At 42.1% G+C, this 20,283-nt stretch overlaps 1 protein-coding gene across 1 annotated transcript in view; it reads right to left on the bottom strand.

The window, feature by feature from the left end:
- Positions 1–20,283, bottom strand: part of specc1 (sperm antigen with calponin homology and coiled-coil domains 1) — a 149,212-nt gene that overhangs the window by 11,449 nt on the left and 117,480 nt on the right. The window contains exon 13 of the mRNA XM_050041007.1: positions 3,826–3,942. Within this exon, the coding sequence (XP_049896964.1) occupies positions 3,826–3,942 (117 nt within the window). The remainder of the gene's footprint in view (positions 1–3,825; positions 3,943–20,283) is intronic.

Here is a 20,283-nt window from a genome sequence, read left to right as displayed (position 1 = left end):
ACGTCACATACTCTAGACTTTGGAGCCTATCCCAGCTGACACTGGGTGAGAGGCGGGTACACCCTGGACAGGTCACCAGACTATCACAGGGCTGACACATAGAGACAGACAACCATTCACACTCACATTCACACCTACGGACAATTTAGAGTCACCAATTAACCTGCATGTCTTTGGACTGTGGGAGGAAGCTGGAGTACCCTGAGCAAACTCACGCTGACACGGGGAGAACATGCAAACTCCGCACAGAAGGGCTCCCCTGACACAGGAACCAGGAACCCTCTTGCTGTGAGGTGACAATACTAACCACTGCATCGCCATGCTGTCGTAACTTTTTCAAGGTTTGATGGCTGGGATGACTGATGATATACTCCTTGAAACCTACGCCCTCAAAATTGTCCAGGATATTGTCCTTTAGATATTGATATCTCCACAGTGGCCAAACAAGATTTTTACCATTCAAACTGACTCAGAAACATCCATATCCCTTTGTTCTTTTGCAGTTTGAACTATAAAGCTAGTCCTTTCCAATCTCTGACAATATTAGTTTATATCATGAGACACAGGACCCTGGGAACATACAGATGACCCCAGGCTGAACTTGCAGTTTCAGTGCTCCGCTCACTTATCAGAGAGGATTTTACTGCAGCTTCAAGTAAGTTAAGAGCTATAGTTTCTTTGAGGCAAACAGAGCTGTCAAGCTGCTGTGAAGAGTTCACCTCGCCAACCACATGCAACTGCCTTCTCGTGTCAACTCAACCCTGTACACAGGAAAGGATTTTGTCAGCAAAGCATCCAGTCATTGTTGCGGTAACCTTCTAGGGGCCCTGTGTCATGTACACAATGCCCTGTAAAGTACATGCGAGTGACCTCACTGCTCTTTTTTTAAACGTCTTCTTAGTTCATTTAATCACAAGCAATCGTGCAGCGCAGTCATCTGTTCAGAGGCGCAACACAGGCAGAAATGTCTTAAAGGGCCGGATTTCAGCATCTCCTCAAAGTCCATATATAGTTCCTTTTCTTAAGTAAAGGGGATGAAGAGTGGCACACCCCGCTTGCTGGACACGAAGAGACCTGAAAAATCTCATCTCAACTTTCCATTCGAATTCCTTTCAAATGAGGCTACCTGTTATTTTATATCCCTCTCTGCTTGATAATTCAGTGTTTTTATCTGAAATTACGATGATCATCTCCAATTCCCATTTTTCCTTGATATCCAAACTGTTATCCATCGGTTCTTCTTGTCATATCTTATCTAAATAAGCCATAGGCTGAGAGGTTGTGTTTATGCTGAAGCTGCCCATGGGACATCAGTTCTCCTCCTTATATAACTGACCCAACATGATTAAACATTTTCCTTCACATTCTTTCAACCCTGCTTCCAATTCAGGTGGAACAAAGTCAATGTTAAGAGTATACTTTAATAATCCCTGAGGGGAAATTCAACTTTTTCACTCTGCTGTCATACACATGCAGGCCCGAAATACACACATGCACAAACAAGACCTTTACATGCATTAAATGGAGAGATGTCAGGGTGAGGGGGCTGCCCATGGACAGGCGCTCCGAGTAGTTAGGGGTTCAGTGCCTTGCTCAAAAGTACCTCGGCAGTGCCCTGGAGGCAAATTGGCACCTCTCAACCTACCAGTCCACACTCCATATCTGTTCTGGACCGGGACTTGAACCAGCGACCATCCGGTTCCCAACTAAAGTCCCTATGGACTGAGCCACTGCTGTCCTGCTTGATGCTCAGCATTTTCGTGAGCTCCCACATTGCTTGCCTTTCAGTACTTTTGACAAGATTGGTGAAGACTGACTGTTGGGCAGTCTCATTGAAACTGTTAAACCTTACGTTTGAGTTCTTCTCCCATGAACTTGGTCATTTAATTCCTTGAGCACCAAATTCAACTGTTTGCAAACAAGGCAGATCATTGTATTCGCCCCAAGCTGATCCATTTTTCCTGAAACCTCCTTTTCTCTTCAAACATACAACATTTTTTCATGGTGGTTTTTCAATCTCAATTCCACACTAAACTGCTGAGTTGTCCACTGCAACTAACTTAAGTTAACAACTAACTTTAGCCAACAGCACAAGCATCGATGACTGAATGCAACTCCCATAATACTTGCAAGATGCCACCAACCAAACAGTAGCTTTCTAAGGCCTTGATCAAACACCTTTTGCAACCTGCAAAACACTGGGAGCACTAGACTGTCTTTTGTCGCCTGCCTCGATCAGACAGAGCCCTTTCACAGCCTGCTGCATTTATTTTAAAACCACCGAATCATATGTCCTCACCTTAACCACTATGGTGCGGTTTGTTTGTGGTGAGAACGTGTTCCAAACTCGATCTGAACCAACTGCAGTCACATGACACATTGTTTGGGTTAAACATGAGCATGTTACAGTCCTGGAGGATTATTAATGTGCACCTCCTCCTGTACTGCCTTAATATGCACATTCAGCACATCCAATGCATCAAAACATTGTTTTCTAGTTGGAGCCGCGCCTCGTTTTCAAACTGTATGGTTTGACTAAAATGAACAATGACAGCAATATAGTCCACGATGAGCAGCGCTAAAATCAACCTGCGTAGTTGTCCCTCCATTGTGACATTAGAAAGTGTCACATTTATCTTACAAGTGTACTCTTCTTCAACGTTTTGTTTACTTCATGGATTTTTCCCACATGGAAATTCTGACCAATCGAGAGCAGCTTTCGCGTGCAAGGCATTTGATCTGGTCCACTTGTAAATGCTGCCGTGAGAACATGAACCAACTCTAGGCAGTTATGCAACTTTGTAACCAAATTAGTCCCTGATTCAGACCAAAGCAAGACAACTCTAGGTCTCAAAGCAGCCTTAGGATGGTTCTCAGATAGTTTGACAATCTGGTGTCAATCACTGGGCTTAATTACTGTTGGTAAAACGTTAGTAGTTGAGACGACAATTTGTTCAGATATGTTTGCAGCTTGCCTCAGACTAAGTTGAAAATGACCAAATCTTAGCTTAACACAAACCGCATATGGTGCTCAGCAAACGTCTTGTTATCACCACCACAGAAGGCCCAGCTTTCATTCATCTGATTGGACACTGGGAAAAAAAAGCCAGTGATGCCAGGTGCTTTTTCCTCTCTGAGTTGGCGTTTTTTATACTCAAGACATTCAAAGTGCTCCGGCGAAAACACAAAAAGCATAAGGTGGATAAACACAAGATGCTCAGCAACACAAAAGCAGCTAGCAAAACACCTCACTCCCACTGAAAACTATTAGAAACAGACGCTCTGTCTGATTGGGGCCTAAGTTGTGATTCCTACCAGGACAGATACTTCTTATGGGGTTGCAGTTTGACACAGTAGACATGTAGTGTCTTAAATGTGAGATTAGGAGGTGAAAGTATTGGAGTATTCAAAATATGAATCGTGCTTTTTATGCCATATTTGGGTAAGAAATGCATGACAAATGCACAACATTATAGGCAACTATGCTTTGGATGTTAACACGTGGTGTCTTAACTTCGACTTCACTGTTCTGGTGCAAAGCCACATAATTGCTCACATATGGATGTATAAGTACGTGTGAGTCATGACCCAGTGATAACCAATAATCCAGGTATGCAAGTAAAATGAGATTTGGATACAGGGATTGCAGAGGTATGTGTGTGAGGAAAGAGCCTGTGTGTGTGTCTCTTCTATAAATACACTAATTTCCGCTTAGTTTAATGTGCTTCTCTTATTACCTGCTGGTAAGGCACCGACCGACTGGCCATTAAGACTGGTGTTAAATTAGCACTTCAGTGTGTGCACAGTTTTCCTGTAGTTTTCTACCTTATCTTGACTGATGAGTTCCTGGTATGGGATGTGGGCGGGCAGATACGTGTGCAAGAGGGCACAGAAAGCCAGGCCATCACTCCAACTGCTGCTGAAGTTGGTCACATCGATGTTCTGTGGACAGAAAATTGGGCAACGACAAAAAAGGACAGACGTTACAAATGACTCAAGTCCATATCACATATCATAATGAGCTTAAGTGCCCACAATTTGTGCTAGAGAGCTAATAGCCTCTTGACAACATGACCAGGCCATGAAAAAAGCCATTAAGTCACAGAACCACAGGAAACAACATGAAAATGAAAATTTAATGCTGTTACACACTGTCCCGGGTCTTTCAGAGTCCATTAATGCCTGGTCATGTTTCCTTCGTAAGATCTTCTTCTTAGATCCCATTTAAGCCTCTGATACTCTCTCTGATCTCTCCTCTGGGTGAAGAACGTGCATAGCGGCACGTCCAGTCTGTTGTGTTTTTGTGTGTGTACGCGATTCACAGAGAATCGTCACCTCATACACTGTGTACAACATTTTCAGAGTCTGATGAGAAGAGAGATTCCGTAGGACAGACTTCCTCCGGGCCATTGTTTGACTCCCTGTTGGATAGATAAGCTATTTCCGGTGTCTTCCTCTTTTATCCCTCTCATGAACTTTGGGAACGGGGCTAACCGCCAGGGAGACTTTCCTGAGTCATGGGTTTGTGTCTGTGTGGCTTCAGAGGCCTCCACATACCTCTACGCATTCACACACACAACCTGAGGAAGGAACAGTATTCTGATCCAGGTCCAGCAAGTGCAGGTGGAAATATTCAAAGAATCCTAAAAGCGGACATGCATGCAATAGGGCCACCCCTCGGAAGTCAAAGATTTGAATCATCAGTTGGAGAACCCTCAGAGATTGCTTCAAGTAGGGCAGTCATTGTTATTGCTAGTCAGTGTGCTGTGCAGTGTTCTTCTGGGGACATTTTGGTCCCCAGATTTTGCTGCAAAGGGAGCGCACTTGACATATACGCTACTCTTTGGTACAGACAGTGATGCAGTGGCACAGAGGAGGAGAAACTTTGCACGGTAAGGCTCTGAGATAACATTACCCTCCGTCTTTACACTTTATAAGACACAGTTTCTGGCTTTTGTTTGATACCTAGTGTTGGAAAAATGTCGTCAGGGGAGTCGAAGGGTACAGATGACCCTGGCCCAGGGTACAGACAGAACAAGGCAATGAAAGGAGCAGAAAGGCAGTGGACCAGTGGCGGCTGCTGGTCTTTCAAGGAGGGGAAGCTCATTTTCGGCCTACATCATAAAATGTGTCCGTTTATTTATATGTAAATTCTACCCTCTGGAGCTGCTGCGCGAGGCTAGTCTGACCGCCTGTGAGTGCTTTGGGATGGTGGAGGGGCTCACAGCAGCACCCGCTGCTCGTTGGGGACAGTAACCGCAGAGCGACAGAAGTCAGAGTCTCCAAACACGAGTACAGTCTCCAATAACACCAGAAAAAGATGCTAGATTTGTCGCTAATTGTTTTTAACAAAGAAAAAGTCACTAAGAGGATTGGAAAAGTCTCCAGATCAACTCGGAACAACGGAATGAAACTTTGAAAAATGCTCCGGTGGTGGTTTATATTTCAAGATTGCTGATTCGCTCATTTCGCTGTCAATCAAAAAGGGATTCAGCCTCAGACAGATCATCCAATCATCACGCGAAGCCCAGCGTCCAGGCCAGCCAAGGCCAGCCCACTGCCCCATAGACCCCCAGAGACGCTGAGCATCCGATGGGTGGGACAAAACCGAGCATTAATCCAATGGCTGTCTAGTTTCGCTGCAGTGGAACAACCCACTCTATGCTTCCCCATTGAAGTCTTTGGACCCTGAGCTTCGACACTGTTTAATGCACTGTGACGCTATGGGAATGAATGAGAAGAAAGTCGCGTCAGTGGCCTGTGATAAGTAGCTGATTCTGAACAAAAGTTGGACGCGTTCTAGCGCATATTTAGTCAATGAAATGTAAACACAACAGTACATATTTGACCACTTATTTTCTGACATTTTAGGGTAAGCTGAGTTTCCCTTGCAGTCTTAGAGCAATCGCCACTGCAGTGGACAAATATCTGGCAAAAAAAAAAAAAGGTGAAGAAGCAGCAGGTATGACAGGCAGAGCTGATGGTGAAAAGTGAGGCAGACTAATGTTAGCGAATAAAACCTGCTGTATCAGGCTCAGTTTTAAAGCTATAGTGAAGACACTGATATCATATAAAAATACACACTATATGTGTATCCAATGGTACCAGCCATGTTATGCTATCTTGTTGGGAAGGGGGCCAAATAACGCTGCAAAACTATGCTACATTTTGGCGAGGGAAAAAAGGAACATTGGTGTATTTATGTATTTCTGCATACTGGGGTCCCTGAACAGTCTTGGAATTGCATACATTGGGTATGACTGGAAAACACACTACTTCAGTTCAGCACACTATTTAACTGATAAATGATTAGTTGTAAGAAAGTAGCCCCAAGATTGAATGAATAAATGAAGACAAAAATTAGACCGATATGTTAACTCATGATTTGATTTTATGGTTTAATATCATGCAGTAATTTCTTCACTCAATGTCTGAGTTGACTTTTCTCTAATCATCCATTGGAGGGCCCTTTTTTCCAGCCCAGGAAAAACATAACACAGACTGGCCTTAACACAGACTGGATACAAAATACATGTGGAAATACGATGAATCAGATTATATTCACAGGAAATGTAAAATTTTGCAACACATTCTCACTCCTAACTTGTCAAATATTGATTCTTGTTCAGCGGCCCTACATGTCCAGGTACTCCTCTAGCATTTGTTTTGGATGTGTCAGCAAGTCAGGGGACAGCGTGTCAAGTTCTGCAGGTAACATGCATTGTGTCTTTTCAAACAAAACTTCAAGAGTAGGTTTATTTACTTTTTAGGTTTACTTGGTTAGGTTCGGAGACAAAACTACATGGTTAGGCTAAGGAAAAGATCAAGGTTGAGTTAAAATGACGTTGACTTTTGTTTTCACATGGGACACAAACAAAACAGTCTCCTGGGTGAAAGTCCTGTGTTCAACCACCAGCTTACATGGACTTTCTTGCTTTTTTAGTTTGTCAGTTGGTCTGAGCATCTAAAAATGACACGGTCCAGTGATAACAATTCATCCTCAGTGGATCATGAATGTCTGTCCATGATTTCATAGTAATTCATCCAATAGTTGTTGCGCTAAAGTGCCCTCTTGAGTGGTGAAAACGAGAGGATGGCCCCTTTTGGCTGCCCTCTTAAGTGATCAAAACAAGACGATGTGCCCTATTGGATGAAAACGAGCGGATGTGCCCTTTTGGCTGCCCATGTCATGCAGTAGGTGCCCTTTTTTCCTTTTCGCCCCTGCAAACATCCTGAGTCCGTCACTGGCGCTAGGTAATGTTGGGTTATGCTCAGTGGACCTGATCATAACAGCACACTTGGCAGAGTGAAGAGCCAGCCTGGTCTGTAGGCACAGGCTGAAATTCCCTGTTTGCTTAAAGCTCCCATGAAACGACTAGCAGGGTGCTATTTGATTCTGCATATTCATGTGTTTCCTGTAAAGACCTTAACCTAGGGAAGGACTTGTCTCAGATACTGATTGGTGTTTACATTAGTCAAGAGTGCTTAATGTGTGTTATGCCCCCCCTGCCCTGGCAGATTTCAGATTGACAGTAGCTACTAGTCAAACATAGAAACCAGCCTTCTCTCTGTTGTTGAGGACTTAGCGCCACCATTATCACTCAAGCCTGTGGACACATTGGACAGGGATGAAATGGAGGAAGAAGACACCCATGATATTTTTGGAGTGAGGCCACACATGTTCGAGCCGAGATCCGGAGTCCAATCAAGTCAAGCCAACTTCATTTGTATAGCACTTTAAACACAAACAGGGCTGATCCAAAGTGCTCTTACAGCTCACAAAAAGCCAGCAGTGCAGCAGGTGAAGGAGAGATGCAGGCTGAGCCACACAATTAAGTTGTGTCATTGGACGATGAGTCATCAACATTTTTTTATTTATCATTTACCAGGAAAACAAACTATAAAATTCCATAAAGAATACCTACATAACAAAATGACTTTCTTGTCATTGCTGGACCAGATACTGCCACGGAGTTGACGATCAGCACTAGACATGTGATCAAGTAAAGCATAAACATCTATTTTGATCTCATAGGAAAATAAAAATCGTGTCTCCATTAGTGTTTCTGAGATTTGGGTATTTTAGGGATACAGCATTTGCTGTAGATGTGTATTGTAAGACCATCTGGGAGTTTTATCTTTCCAGATAGGAGAAAAAGCCCTGCCGTGCTCTTCACATACTGCAGAAAGGAGAAAGACATAAAACAACGACAAAGCTAAATGTGCACCTGTTTACGCAGACTTGTTTTTCTAATTGTTTGGGATAGAGCATTGGATTAAATATCTTTGGGTACATCCGTGTGTCTGTACACAAAGCATTAGCTCTAGGGAGATGCTAAAGATCGGACATGCAGTCCTGTGCTTGTTTTCTGTTGCTCTAAGCCGGTGGTCTTCAGTCCTGACCCTGAGGACCAGAGCTAATCCAACCAGTGACTGATCCATACATGTGACGCCCAGAGAATGTAATTAACTACCTCACAGAATAGAAAAACAGCAGGACTCCGAGTCCTGAGGACAGCTCTAAAACGCTGCAGTCATGAATATCCCCAGAGCTCCTAAGAACTGTTGATAGATTTGTCATTCCTGATTGCCTTCACTCATCTGCTTTGGTGTTATGGATGCCAGTGTTACGTCAGCTTATAACTAGCTGTAGTTTCATAGTGAGAGGAAAAAAATGCATTTTGGTTGGTTGTTGTGGAGTTTAAACACTAACCTAGTGATCACTATGGTCCCTTCTGGTCACCATAAAAATGTGCCTTTAGCTAAAATGATCCCTCACTTATTTTTAAAGACTTTTTAGCCATGTAACAGTGCAGTTCTATGGATGTCAGTCAGTCCACCATTTTAGTCCAGACTCAAATATCTCTATCAATATTAAATGGATTGTTGAAATTATGTACAGACATTTATGGTTGTCCTAGGATGAACCGTACTGACTTTGGTGACCCCGTGAATTTTCTTCTAGCATCACCAGCCCTCAACATTGGTTTTGAGTTAACTATCTCAACAACGGGAGTGTATCTCTGTTCCACAGCTCAATAACCTGTTATTATGACTCATTAACGAGACCTTTCGAAGGGTTTTATGTTCTCAGTAATCTGACTCATAGGCGGTGTTGTAGTCAAGACCACCTAAACCAAAACCAAGTCATGACCTACACCAGATCAGTGTGAGTCCCAAACTGAATGACACACTTATGATAAAATGTGGAACATGCAAACCATAGACACTCCTCATATTGATGTGAAAAATTCACATCCTGGTAAAAACACCCACAGAAAACAAATGAGGACTCCTCTCAGTGCCGTATGTGTGTGTGTGTGTGTGTGTGTGTGTGTGTGTGTACGTGTATCATGAGAAATGACTCGATAAAATAATCAAAAGGTACTGCAGAGGTGAATTTTATGTTTGGGAATTTTACTTTATTTTTCTCTGAGCGAATGAATACAAACACACACTAAGGAGATGAAATCAACTAAACCATCTTTATTCAACAATCCTATTTTTTGCACAGGCACTTTAGTGATATCTTTGTCCAAAACTGCGACTTGATTGAGAAAAAAATGAGATACGATAAGACCAAGAGCTTCCAAAATTTGTCTTGAGACCAAGACTTATCTTGAGTACTACAACATTGCTTATAGGATATTAACATACTTTTTGGATGTTTTAGAGCTTTACATTTGTATTCTGTACTTTTGTTATATGTTGTCTGTCTATAACTTATGTTGCTGCCTGTCTCGGCCAGGACACTCTTGAAAAAGAGATTTTAAATCCCAAGAGGTTTTTCTGGTTAAATAAAGGTTAAATCAAAAAAATAAATAAATACAAAAACATAGTCGACAATCGTCTTGTTATGTTTTATGTGGTGTTTTCTTTTTCAGGGATTTAGTCATTTAAATGCTAGGCCTCGCTTCTCCATGTGCAAATATTCCACCAAAACAAGTTCCCTCTGGACACTTTCGCAAGGGCACTGTCAGTGAATCTTGGACGTACTGCCGGCCAAGACAACTATGATTCTGTTTAAAGTAATACAAACAACCCAGAGTGTTTTCTTCCTTAGTGGAGGATAATGATGGGTTCAGTTAGACCTTCCCCCAGGCACTAAAACAAAGTGTGGAGATAAGTCTGGCCATGCAAGACCATGTTCTCAGTAATTTTCCCCCAGGGTCAAATGTTCAGTGTGCGTTTCCTTCGGTCAATATGTTTAACTGAACCACCTACAGCTCTTGAACTAGGGATGTTGCACTCTCTGAAACCTGAGTCCTCAAAGTTGTGGGCAAGACAGCTTTCTTGAGTTTACACACTGATATCTCCACAGTGGCTGAAATTATCTTTACCATTCAAACTGCTTTGAAACATTCATCGCATTTTGTTCTTTCGCAATTTGAGCTGTGAAGCTCTTACAATGTTAGTTTATATCAATAGACATAGGACCCTGGGAACAAAGGCATTAAAAACTAGTCGATGGATTGCCATTACATTTTGGTACATTATAGTTCCCCACAATACTGTAGTAACAGGTAAAAATTTCTAGTTTTCCCTTTATGATACTCCCATCATACTAAGCTGTACACAGTTTGGTGCTAACTAGCAAATGTTAGCATGCTAAACATGAGCATGTTAGCTTAGCCACAGCTGCTACCATGGCTGTAGACCCTTACGGTGTTATCTTAATGATAATAGTGCATGGTCTAAAGCCCAGTATACACTGTGCGATTTTGGGCTGTCCCAGATGAAAGATGACCATCGTGAAAGGAACATGGTCATATCTTTGGTTGTGGCTCTAAAACAGTGGTCCTACATCACACAGTGCGAGAGGTTCAAGGATGGCCGTTGTCACAGTCTTGTGATCAAAGACAGCCTGGGATAAGATTCTGACAGTGTAAGAAATTTTGGATGACCATCTCAGTATGACTGCTGTTACAACCTCTGTCTAACCAACCGATAGAAATGTGGCATGAAATGACCCAATGGTGCTAAACCCAAACAAACAGATGGACAGCAGCTCGCCATGGAGACAAAATGCGCTCAAAGAAATATGTGAGATTCCAGCAAAGACGAAAACCTTGTTGAGTTGAGGCAGCAGAAGCTTCATCTGTATGATGTGTCCTCCAGCTCTTACCATGATCGCTTAAAGAAGGACGAAGCATCGAAAGAAATAGCGGCAGAGTTGCAGCTGCCAAGGAGTGTAACAAGTGTGTAACAAGCAAAGAGTACGCACATTGTGAACCCGCCTCTGTAGGCACATCTTAAGCCCCATTTCCACTGAGCAGTACAGTTCAGTTAAGTTCACTTTTTTTCCGTTTCCACTGCGAAAAGTTGTGGATGGTACCAATGGAACATTTTCGTACTGTCCTTATTTTCGGTCCCCCCTCTGTTGGGGTACCTAGCACACAGATCTGGTACTAAAAGTTGGAGCTCTGAACACTGCAGTCTGTTGATTGGTCAGTAGCAGACAGTCACTCTGCTCAGGGCTGAGTTGTGGCTGGTTTTGAGGCTCATGTAACCACTGTTCATACTGTGGAGAGTTTTATTAGTAAACTGTAACTATAAAATGAAAAGATGTTTTGCTGCCTCTCACAGCAGCTGGAGTCTGAGAAAAAATAACTTCATTCACTGGGCCGACTGCTGGCGATTTTTAAGGTTGAACGTTTCCTTGTAATGTTACTCAATGTATGAGGTGATGCCATGAATCAACCGACACCTTAAATTTTCCATATGACAACTTTTACCATTACTTTAGTTTTTATATGACATACAGTGTTAGTGATGAGTGGATGTTCAAGTGTTTAAATATATTAATTTCGGTTGGATTATGTGAACAGCATATATTCTAATACTCACTCAGAGAAAAGAAAAGCATCAGGCTACGGCAACACTAAACTCCTGAGCTTGCCTGAGAAGGACTATACGCACAAACCCGCTATTTTTAAATATCCCATGGAGAGAGACTCTCACTGCAGCCGGTTCTATTTTGTCATATGTCATTCTGTAGACGATAAACGAGGTGCAGACTTCCCTCTGTGTCACCAGTAATGAGGAAATACAGCAAGTGCTGGACGGAGCAGTGAGTGACAACAACCCCGCCCACATTTAAGGATACTGTTTGTGGTGGAAACGCTAGGGTCTAGGTACCATGACTGAAGGGTTACCTTTGGTTCCAAAGGCACCAAACTGAAAGTGTTTGGTGGAAACGCACCCTTTACATAGCAAGAGAATACTGTGCCATTCTGACTTTAGACTAGGTGTTTGTTGGTCAGTCCCGCAATCGCTTTCTACTGATTTGTTTTGTTCTGATTTGCTAAAATGCAAAATAACATATGAGTCAATTATTGTTGTCCGACATGAGCCACTGGGGCAAGCCAGAGAGTGTTTGTGTGGTCACAATGGGATCTGAGGGAGCAGCTGCTTCTGAATGAAGCCAAACAGGATGCTCAGTCCTGGGCTCAGGCTTTGTTCACATCCACTATTACAGGTCATGAAATACAGTCAATGTGTGCACGATCAAGAATCACCCAATCAGTAACATTAACTTGTCATCATCATGATGGAAACAATCAGCAAACATATTTTCAAAAAACTCCTGTCATCATAAACTTTGAAAACCCCTTTCATACTAAGCACGTACCATGCATTAACATCAGCATTTCACCTAAAGTGATCTCTAATCTGCAAATAACATTTCGGTGATCTAATGCTTTGATGATACAACACAGGCTGAGAAGGAGAGTCTTTGGATGTGTGAGTCTTCTCTCCATCAGTCACCGCCTATCTATTATGACTGGGGGGCAGACCTGTGCAGTCATGTCAGCCCTCATTCCTCTCATAACTCCCCCCTTCTCCCTCTCAGCTGGCTCAGCANTGTGTGTGTGTGTGTGTGTGTGTGTGTGAATCTGGAGAAAACATGTGTCCTAATCCAGGCCAGAGCAGGCAGGTATGTTCGAGTTCAGGGTGGGAGTGGGAGAGGAAAGCAGCTGGGTGTTGGTGGCGGGGGTTGGGATTCGTTCAGGGTAAAAAGAGAGGGAGAGGCATGAATGCTAAAACAGCAGTGGACAACAACAGCTCTCTGGGAGCCGGCTCAGAAAAGCAAACACAGCATCAAGCGACAGGAAGTGTCTCGCTCGGCACACAAAAGGCAGAGCTGTCGCTTTTTAGGGCTCAGAGAAAAAGAGAGTATGAGAGAGAAGCAGGGGCCTGTACAGTCAGAGAGAGAGGACTGACCAGAGGTGGAAAAAAGAGAAGCTGATCTGTATATATTTGCTTTGGTCTGCCTCCAAGTGGGAAGCAGATAAGATCTATGATAGCATCAGTGGTTAAATCACGAGAGAAAATGAGCCTGAAAACTTTCATCAGCTAATAAAATGCAGACAGGGACATTTCACACATAGAGCTGTTCTTATCAAGACCAGAACGGTGTCACGCTACAGCAACGGCCCTCCTTTTAATGGCACTTTAACAAAATACGTATTAGAAAGATATCCCAAAAACCAGGCAGCAGAACATTTGTAGCTACTGTAGAACAACTAACAACTAACAATTATTGATTTCCCAGCAGCTCAGTCATCTGAGGAAAATGCTGCCATTGTTGTTTTCTGCAAATCATAAATGTGTTGCATTTGCATGTTTAATACGCATCATATAAACATTTCTAAGATAATGTAGTGTATGAACCGACTTTGTCACTGGGAGGTGAAGGGGATGGTGAATGGTGTGGCACCTAGATGAGACGTCTGCCAAACTGCAAAACACTGTTCAAGGCCAACAGACAACAAAAGCGGTTGTGGTTTAGGGAGTTGTTGCTGCATTTCCAGCAGCCTTATAGCTATCAGTTGTGGGTGTTTTGTAGGGACCCATCACTGGGTTTCTTGTGGCTTTTTAGGCACGACAACTGGTTGTTTGTTGCAGAGACATCACTGCTTTTCATGTCAAAACAGTGGCACGAAAAAGGGTTGTTTTTTACTGACACATTGTTACATTTCCTGCTGGGATAGTGGCACAAAAACTGGTTGTTTGTTGCGGAGACTTCACTGCTTTTCCTGCTAGAACAGTGGTAGGAAAAGCAGTTTTTTTTTACCAAGACATTCCTGCATTTCCTGCTGGGATAGTGGGATGAGAACTGTGCATTTTAGGACAAATCATACTCCCTTCAAAACCATAACCAAGTGTCGGTGAAGATTCTCAGTCATCCAGGTCATGTAATCATAAATGCAGTTTCTTGGCCAACTGGACCCTCTTGCGTCTCTTGAAGACATTTCTCCTCTCATCCAAGAAGCTTTTTCAGTTCTAAATGACTGGTAAGGAGATGCAGGGTTTAAACTCTGTGTGGGTGTGGACCCTTGCAGAGTCGTTAAGGTCATATGTGAGCTCTTTGTTCCAGAGTCGTTGAGGTCACAATGTGAGTCGATGACCCACCTGAGGCCTACCGATGGTCATTCCAGTTTGATGTAGAAAGAAGCCATTTACATCAAACTGGAACGACCATCGTTAAACAGAGGAGGTGGCCTATGACACAACTTATCACCCACCGGCGGCAGTAGCTCAGTCCATAGGGACTTGGGTTGGGAACCGGAGGGTCGCCTGCTCAAGTCCCCGTCCGGACCAAATATGGAGCGTGGGCTGGTGGCTGGAGAGGTGCCAGTTCACCTCCTGGGCACTGCCGAGGTGCCTTTGAGCAAGGCACTGAACCCCCCAACCACTCGGGGCGCCTGACCAAGGCAGCCCCCTCACTCTGACATCTCTCCACTTTGTGCATGTATAGGTCCTGTTTGTGCATGTGTGTGTCTTTCGGACCTGTGTGTAATTGACAAACAGAGTGAAAAAATTGAATTTCCCCTCAGGGGGATTAATAGTATATAAAAGTATATAAAATTAAAAAATTAAAAAACAAAACAAAAACAAACCTACAATGCAGTCTTCCGATCCCTCCCCAGACGACTCCACACCCATTCACACCTGATCCCACCTGACCCTAACGACTGACATGATGGCCAGGTGGGTCATCGACTCACATTGTGACTTTAACGACTCTGGAACTAAGAGCTTACCTGTGACCCTAATGACACTGTAAGGGTTCCCACCCACACAGAGTTTAAAGCCTGCAACTCCGTACCAGTCATTTAGAACTGGAGAAGCTTCTTGGATGAGAGGCAAAGCGTCTTCAAGAGATGCAAGATGGTCCAGTTGGCTACGAAATAGCACTTATGTTTACCATGACCTGGATGACTGAGAATCTACGATATAGCATTTATCATAACCAAGTGGTTTTTGTGCCCAACCTAACCACCTTATTCCCCGCATTGATGAAATGTAATGTTTAAACAAATTTGCTGCATAATAACATGCAAATGTAACATATCTGTGGTTTGCATAAAGGTTCAATGCCAACATTTTCCCAGCAACTGAGTTGGTCCAAGAGCCCAACCCATTGCCTTCAAAAATTTTAGCCCCAAAAAATCAGTGTATAATTGTATGAAACAGGGAAAAGCAGCGAATCCTCACAGTGGAGAAGCTGAACACACTGACAGTTAAGCATTTTTCCTTAATAAATAATTAAATAATGAAGTAACCATTCCAGACACACGTGTGGCTATAGCTGCAGAGGACATTAAAGGCCAAGGACAGCATATCCTCTCTGCCATAAACCATTTAGAAATGGAATTCACAGATGAGCTGGATATAATCCAGGCACTAAACTAGATAGTAGTTTAACACTGTGTGAAACAACAGGGGCTGAGTGTGTGCGCTCTGCTGCCACATGTAAATGCTACTTGGACCGATGTCACATCCAGGAACACGGAGTAAAGCCCCACTGCTGTCATGCTTTTATGATACTTGACACCCAGATGTCAACGTGCCATTATTGCAATATTGAGCTCTTACTCACATATCAGGAATGTGAATAGCAGCGAGCGGGCGGGCAGGGAGGTATGGAGGATAACACACATACACACAGTTTGTTAAAAAGCCATCAGTCTAAAGGCTGAAAGCAGGAGACATCAAGCCTGAGAGTCATCTGACTGATGAGCTGGTCTCAGTATATTTCCTGTCACAGAATCTCTCTACCTCCCCTCGACTGAGTGAACAAGACATATGACCAAGAATGAGATGTGAGAAAGAAACAGAAAATAAAATAAAGAGAGCAAACAAGGACAGAGGAGGAGAATCCAACAAAAATGAGATAAGGAAGTTTGAAATGGAGGGACAAGGAAGACAGAGAGAGGGAGAATGCCCTAATGTACCATGCAATGAATCATAGTCATGAGCAATGACAGGCTGAAAGCCGAGGCAGGCGGGGCGGTGGAGATAAAGACAGGGCAACACGGAAGGTCACAGAGCTGCTGAAGCTGCTCTTCACAAAGTCATCCTGTTGCTACGTACGGTTTAATGGACTCATTCTGCACACAGGGCAGGATAACAAGTGGAGAGGGCAACATGGGTCAGAGAGGGCACAAAGGTCAACTGTACTTCTGCTTTTAGATAGATCTGCCTTTGATTGAAAATATCAACCTGTCTCACAATACCATAAGAAATAACTGGTAATCATATTAAGATTATATAAAAGAGATTTCTAAGCCAACCGGAACCATATGGAATACCAGTTAAGTCAATATTACATAATCAAATATAAATAAATAAATACAGCTATAAAACAGATGCTGAAATAAATACATGAGGCAACAAATATAAAAAAAAATGTAAATATGATTTAAAGAAAATAAAGGAAATAAAAAAGTAGTCCTTTGAAAAACTTTTTCTTTTATTTATCAAAACATACTTGCTGATTTATATATTTATTTACATTTTTTTATATATATTTATTCCCTCAATTATTTATTTATTTCAGGATTTATTTCAGCATATATTCATTTATTTTTTTGCTTATTTATCACTTTTTTTTTAAATGTAACTACAGTTGTGCAATCAGTTTCTTACTCCGCGCACAAAATAAGTGCTCATGCAAAACTACCGTCAGATTCATGACTTGTGCACTCCTCCAAATTTTGTTCTTACTGCCGTGTATATATTAGTGAATCAGAATCGTTCTAAACTGACAGGTGTGCGCGCGCTATTTACAACCAGCATACTGCCACGCCCCTTTTCTCTACATAAGGAAATAGGTTAGCCTCGAGGTGTGTCATGGAGTAAGTGGTGAAGCTGTTTCTACAACACACCAGTGTCAGGTCAACGGTAAAGGCTTATGAATATCTTGGCAGTTAGAAACACCTCTTCCTCCCACTCTATTCAAACATGTTAGAACATGTCGGCCTCTAAAGCGTCTCTCCTGAAGGCATGGGCTGTATATCTTCCAGGAGAAGCTATTTATGCCATCTTAACACTTAACGCTTGAAGGTAAATCAGAATCTTTTATACAGACCCTAGAGAGGCTACTAATTAACATTGGCTATATATGTGAAATTTCACTCGAAATTGGTGGGAGTGGTCGATCATTATAGGCCAAGTCAATAAAAACAATGAAAACCAAACTGTTATTGTTAAATAGGGACGTTCTCATGCACTCCATTGTGCCCTACGACTGGGACACTTAGTTTTTATGGTTGAATATTTTAATTATTATTAATGAGAATAAAAGGACGCTGATTTCATAGTTATTTAATACATTTGGCCAATGCAATACAAAACGTCTGGTTTTTAATTATAATCTATGAAAGCCTTATTTAATGAATGCAGTTGTAATATCCTACGCATTTAGTTAAAAGGTGTGTGCCAGAGGACATCATTTGTTCATACTCAGTTCTAAATTTGTTGGAGGAGTATGAAAAAACTCAGGTAAGAAAACAGTTTGCGACTGAGGCTCAAAATGTCCTTCTAATTTTACCACCTTGTATTTCTGATCAACACTGTGCTGTGTTCAAAGGTGACCTCCATGCCATGTTCTTCACTGAGCTAGACCAAACACATCCCAGACATTTTTCTGTACTGGCTATAAATCTTCTCATCTGACTCGAAGTATTCAAATCAGAAATAACCAGATACCAGAAATAAACTTGATTAAAAGTAGTGATTCGACAATGTATAACTACTCCATGTAAAAGTCCTGCATTGAAAATGTTACTTAAATAAAAGTACTCGTTTGCCAGGATGACTCATTTCAGAATAATATATATTACTGGATTATAGTTATCGATGTATTAATGTGTTCATCAGTTTAATGTTGCAGCTGGTAAAAATGGAGCTACATTTAATTTATATATTTTAAATATCATTTCGCATACTGCTGGGTAGCTTGTAAAATCCACCCCTGGGGACCAATTAATACTCACTTATACAATGATATTATAATTTATTTATTGGTTACATTTTGTCCTGTTAATTTGTCTTAAATCTGCAAAGTAACTGAAGCTGTCAGATAAATGAAATGGAGGAAAGAGTTTAAGTATACAGTTGCAAAACAAATATAAATACTCAAGCACAGTACCTCAAGTAAGTATCTCAAATTTGTACCTGAGTAAAAACTGGAAATAACCACTTGTCAGATGCCGAGAGTTCCTAAATATGTTTTTTATTTTGACATGAGTCCAGACAGCTTTGAGGCCTTTCAGTCTCAAGCACATTTGTATTTAAAGTTCCTCCAGATATTCTTTAATAATCATGAGTATTGATGATTCAAGGAATAATAGAATGATGCCGCACATTTAATTAAGATTCTCCAGTCATTTTCCCCTGCAGTGAGCCCTCTACTATGACCTACTGTAATCGTATTTAACACCGATGATCTCACTCACAGCGCTATTACAGTTAATCCTACATTATTAGATCTCGCAGTTACGGTTACTCTTTGAACTCCGACCCCCTCCCCCTCCTCCATGTCTGACCTCCATTCCACACTCGCCTGGGGGTCCATTCCTGTCCCTTCAATGGCTTTGTGTGTGCGTGTGTGTGAGTTTCCCAGACGTGGCCGGATAAGCCGTGCTCTGTCAGGCCCAGCTGAGCCTCATGTTCAGAGCCTTTGCTCATTGTTCCCATCTTGAACAAACAGCTTATTTATTTTTGTTTGGCTTCTATGGTTAATTGAGGGGGAAAAAAAGAGTTTAAAAAGTGTCCGGAGCTGTCCTAAATTAAGACATCAAAGAGACTGATAAATATACAGCAGGAGGATTTAACAACAGACCAGAAGTTAAAGAAAGCCTCTGCTTAGCGAATGTGGCCAAAAATGGCTACTTTTGTAAAACTGGAATCACAACAAAACGACATTTTGCTTCTAAATACAGCTTCAGAAATGTGTGGAAACTTTGCAATTGTGGTGGATGGATTCAAAAGTTTAGACGCAAAAATATAAGATTTTGATGCTGAAAATGTCAAAATTAGACATGACGACAATCCATCTTGACTTTTGATCACAATGCCCTGTAATCTGGCTGCTATCCACAACAATGTCTATTCAAACAACGCAAAGACTTTGTGGAAAGCAGGAAAAAGTTATACACTCATATCCCCTTTCCACCAACATAGAACTGGTTCCACCACAATTCCTGAACCTAATTTTGAGCCGTTCAGAGCATTTTGATCAAAAATAAATTGGTGCACAACCCAAAAAGTTGGTTCTCATCTGGAGCCAAAAACTTAACAGGTTTTCCTTGACCTGAAGTGCAAACTGTGACAACATCAGTGGACACATCATATTCTACAAGTTGGAAAGAGACGATGGAGAAAGCAAGTGAAAAATTGTCAGTGTGCAGTGGTCTCATTAGTAGTTGGTTCATGCTTGTTTTTTTTGTTTTTTTTGTAAAATCAACTATCTGTACTAAGAGAACAAAAGTTCACAGGTAATTGTTGTAATCCGCTAGTTTGTTTTGATTTTTACTTCCATTGTGCACTGGGCAACGCCCTCTGTTGATTACGTCCTTGATTACAATGGTTCCACTCAAAAGCGGTGGAAACGTGAGCAGTCATGAATACAATCAGTTCAAGAACCAGAGCTAATCTGTTGGAAAAGGGGTGGAAAACAGAGAAGCAGTGGTGGAGTACAAATTCAAGGTATTTGTACTTTACAGTCAACTGATGGAGCAGCTGATTGATGGAAGGGAGTCAATTGACAAATCTCATTTGGGGCGCCCTATCTAAACTGTCGCTTTGCAACCCGCCTCCACCCCAGCTCCTCCTTTTCATGCTGTGTCTTGCTTATTAATATCATGTTTGCCATTGATACTGCTCTGTTCTGTTCCTGGGATCTTTGCTGCTGCTCTCCCTGCCTTAGGCTTTCAATGTATGCACATGGAAGGGCAGGGAGGTGTGCTCTATCCGCCTTAAGGTGCGGACACA

Source organism: Epinephelus moara, chromosome 3 (genome assembly GCF_006386435.1).
Source record: "Epinephelus moara isolate mb chromosome 3, YSFRI_EMoa_1.0, whole genome shotgun sequence".
NCBI classification, from domain to species: Eukaryota; Metazoa; Chordata; class Actinopteri; order Perciformes; family Serranidae; genus Epinephelus; species Epinephelus moara.
The sequence above is the reverse complement of the archived record's forward strand: the minus strand, read 5'-3'. Positions and strand labels throughout refer to the sequence as shown.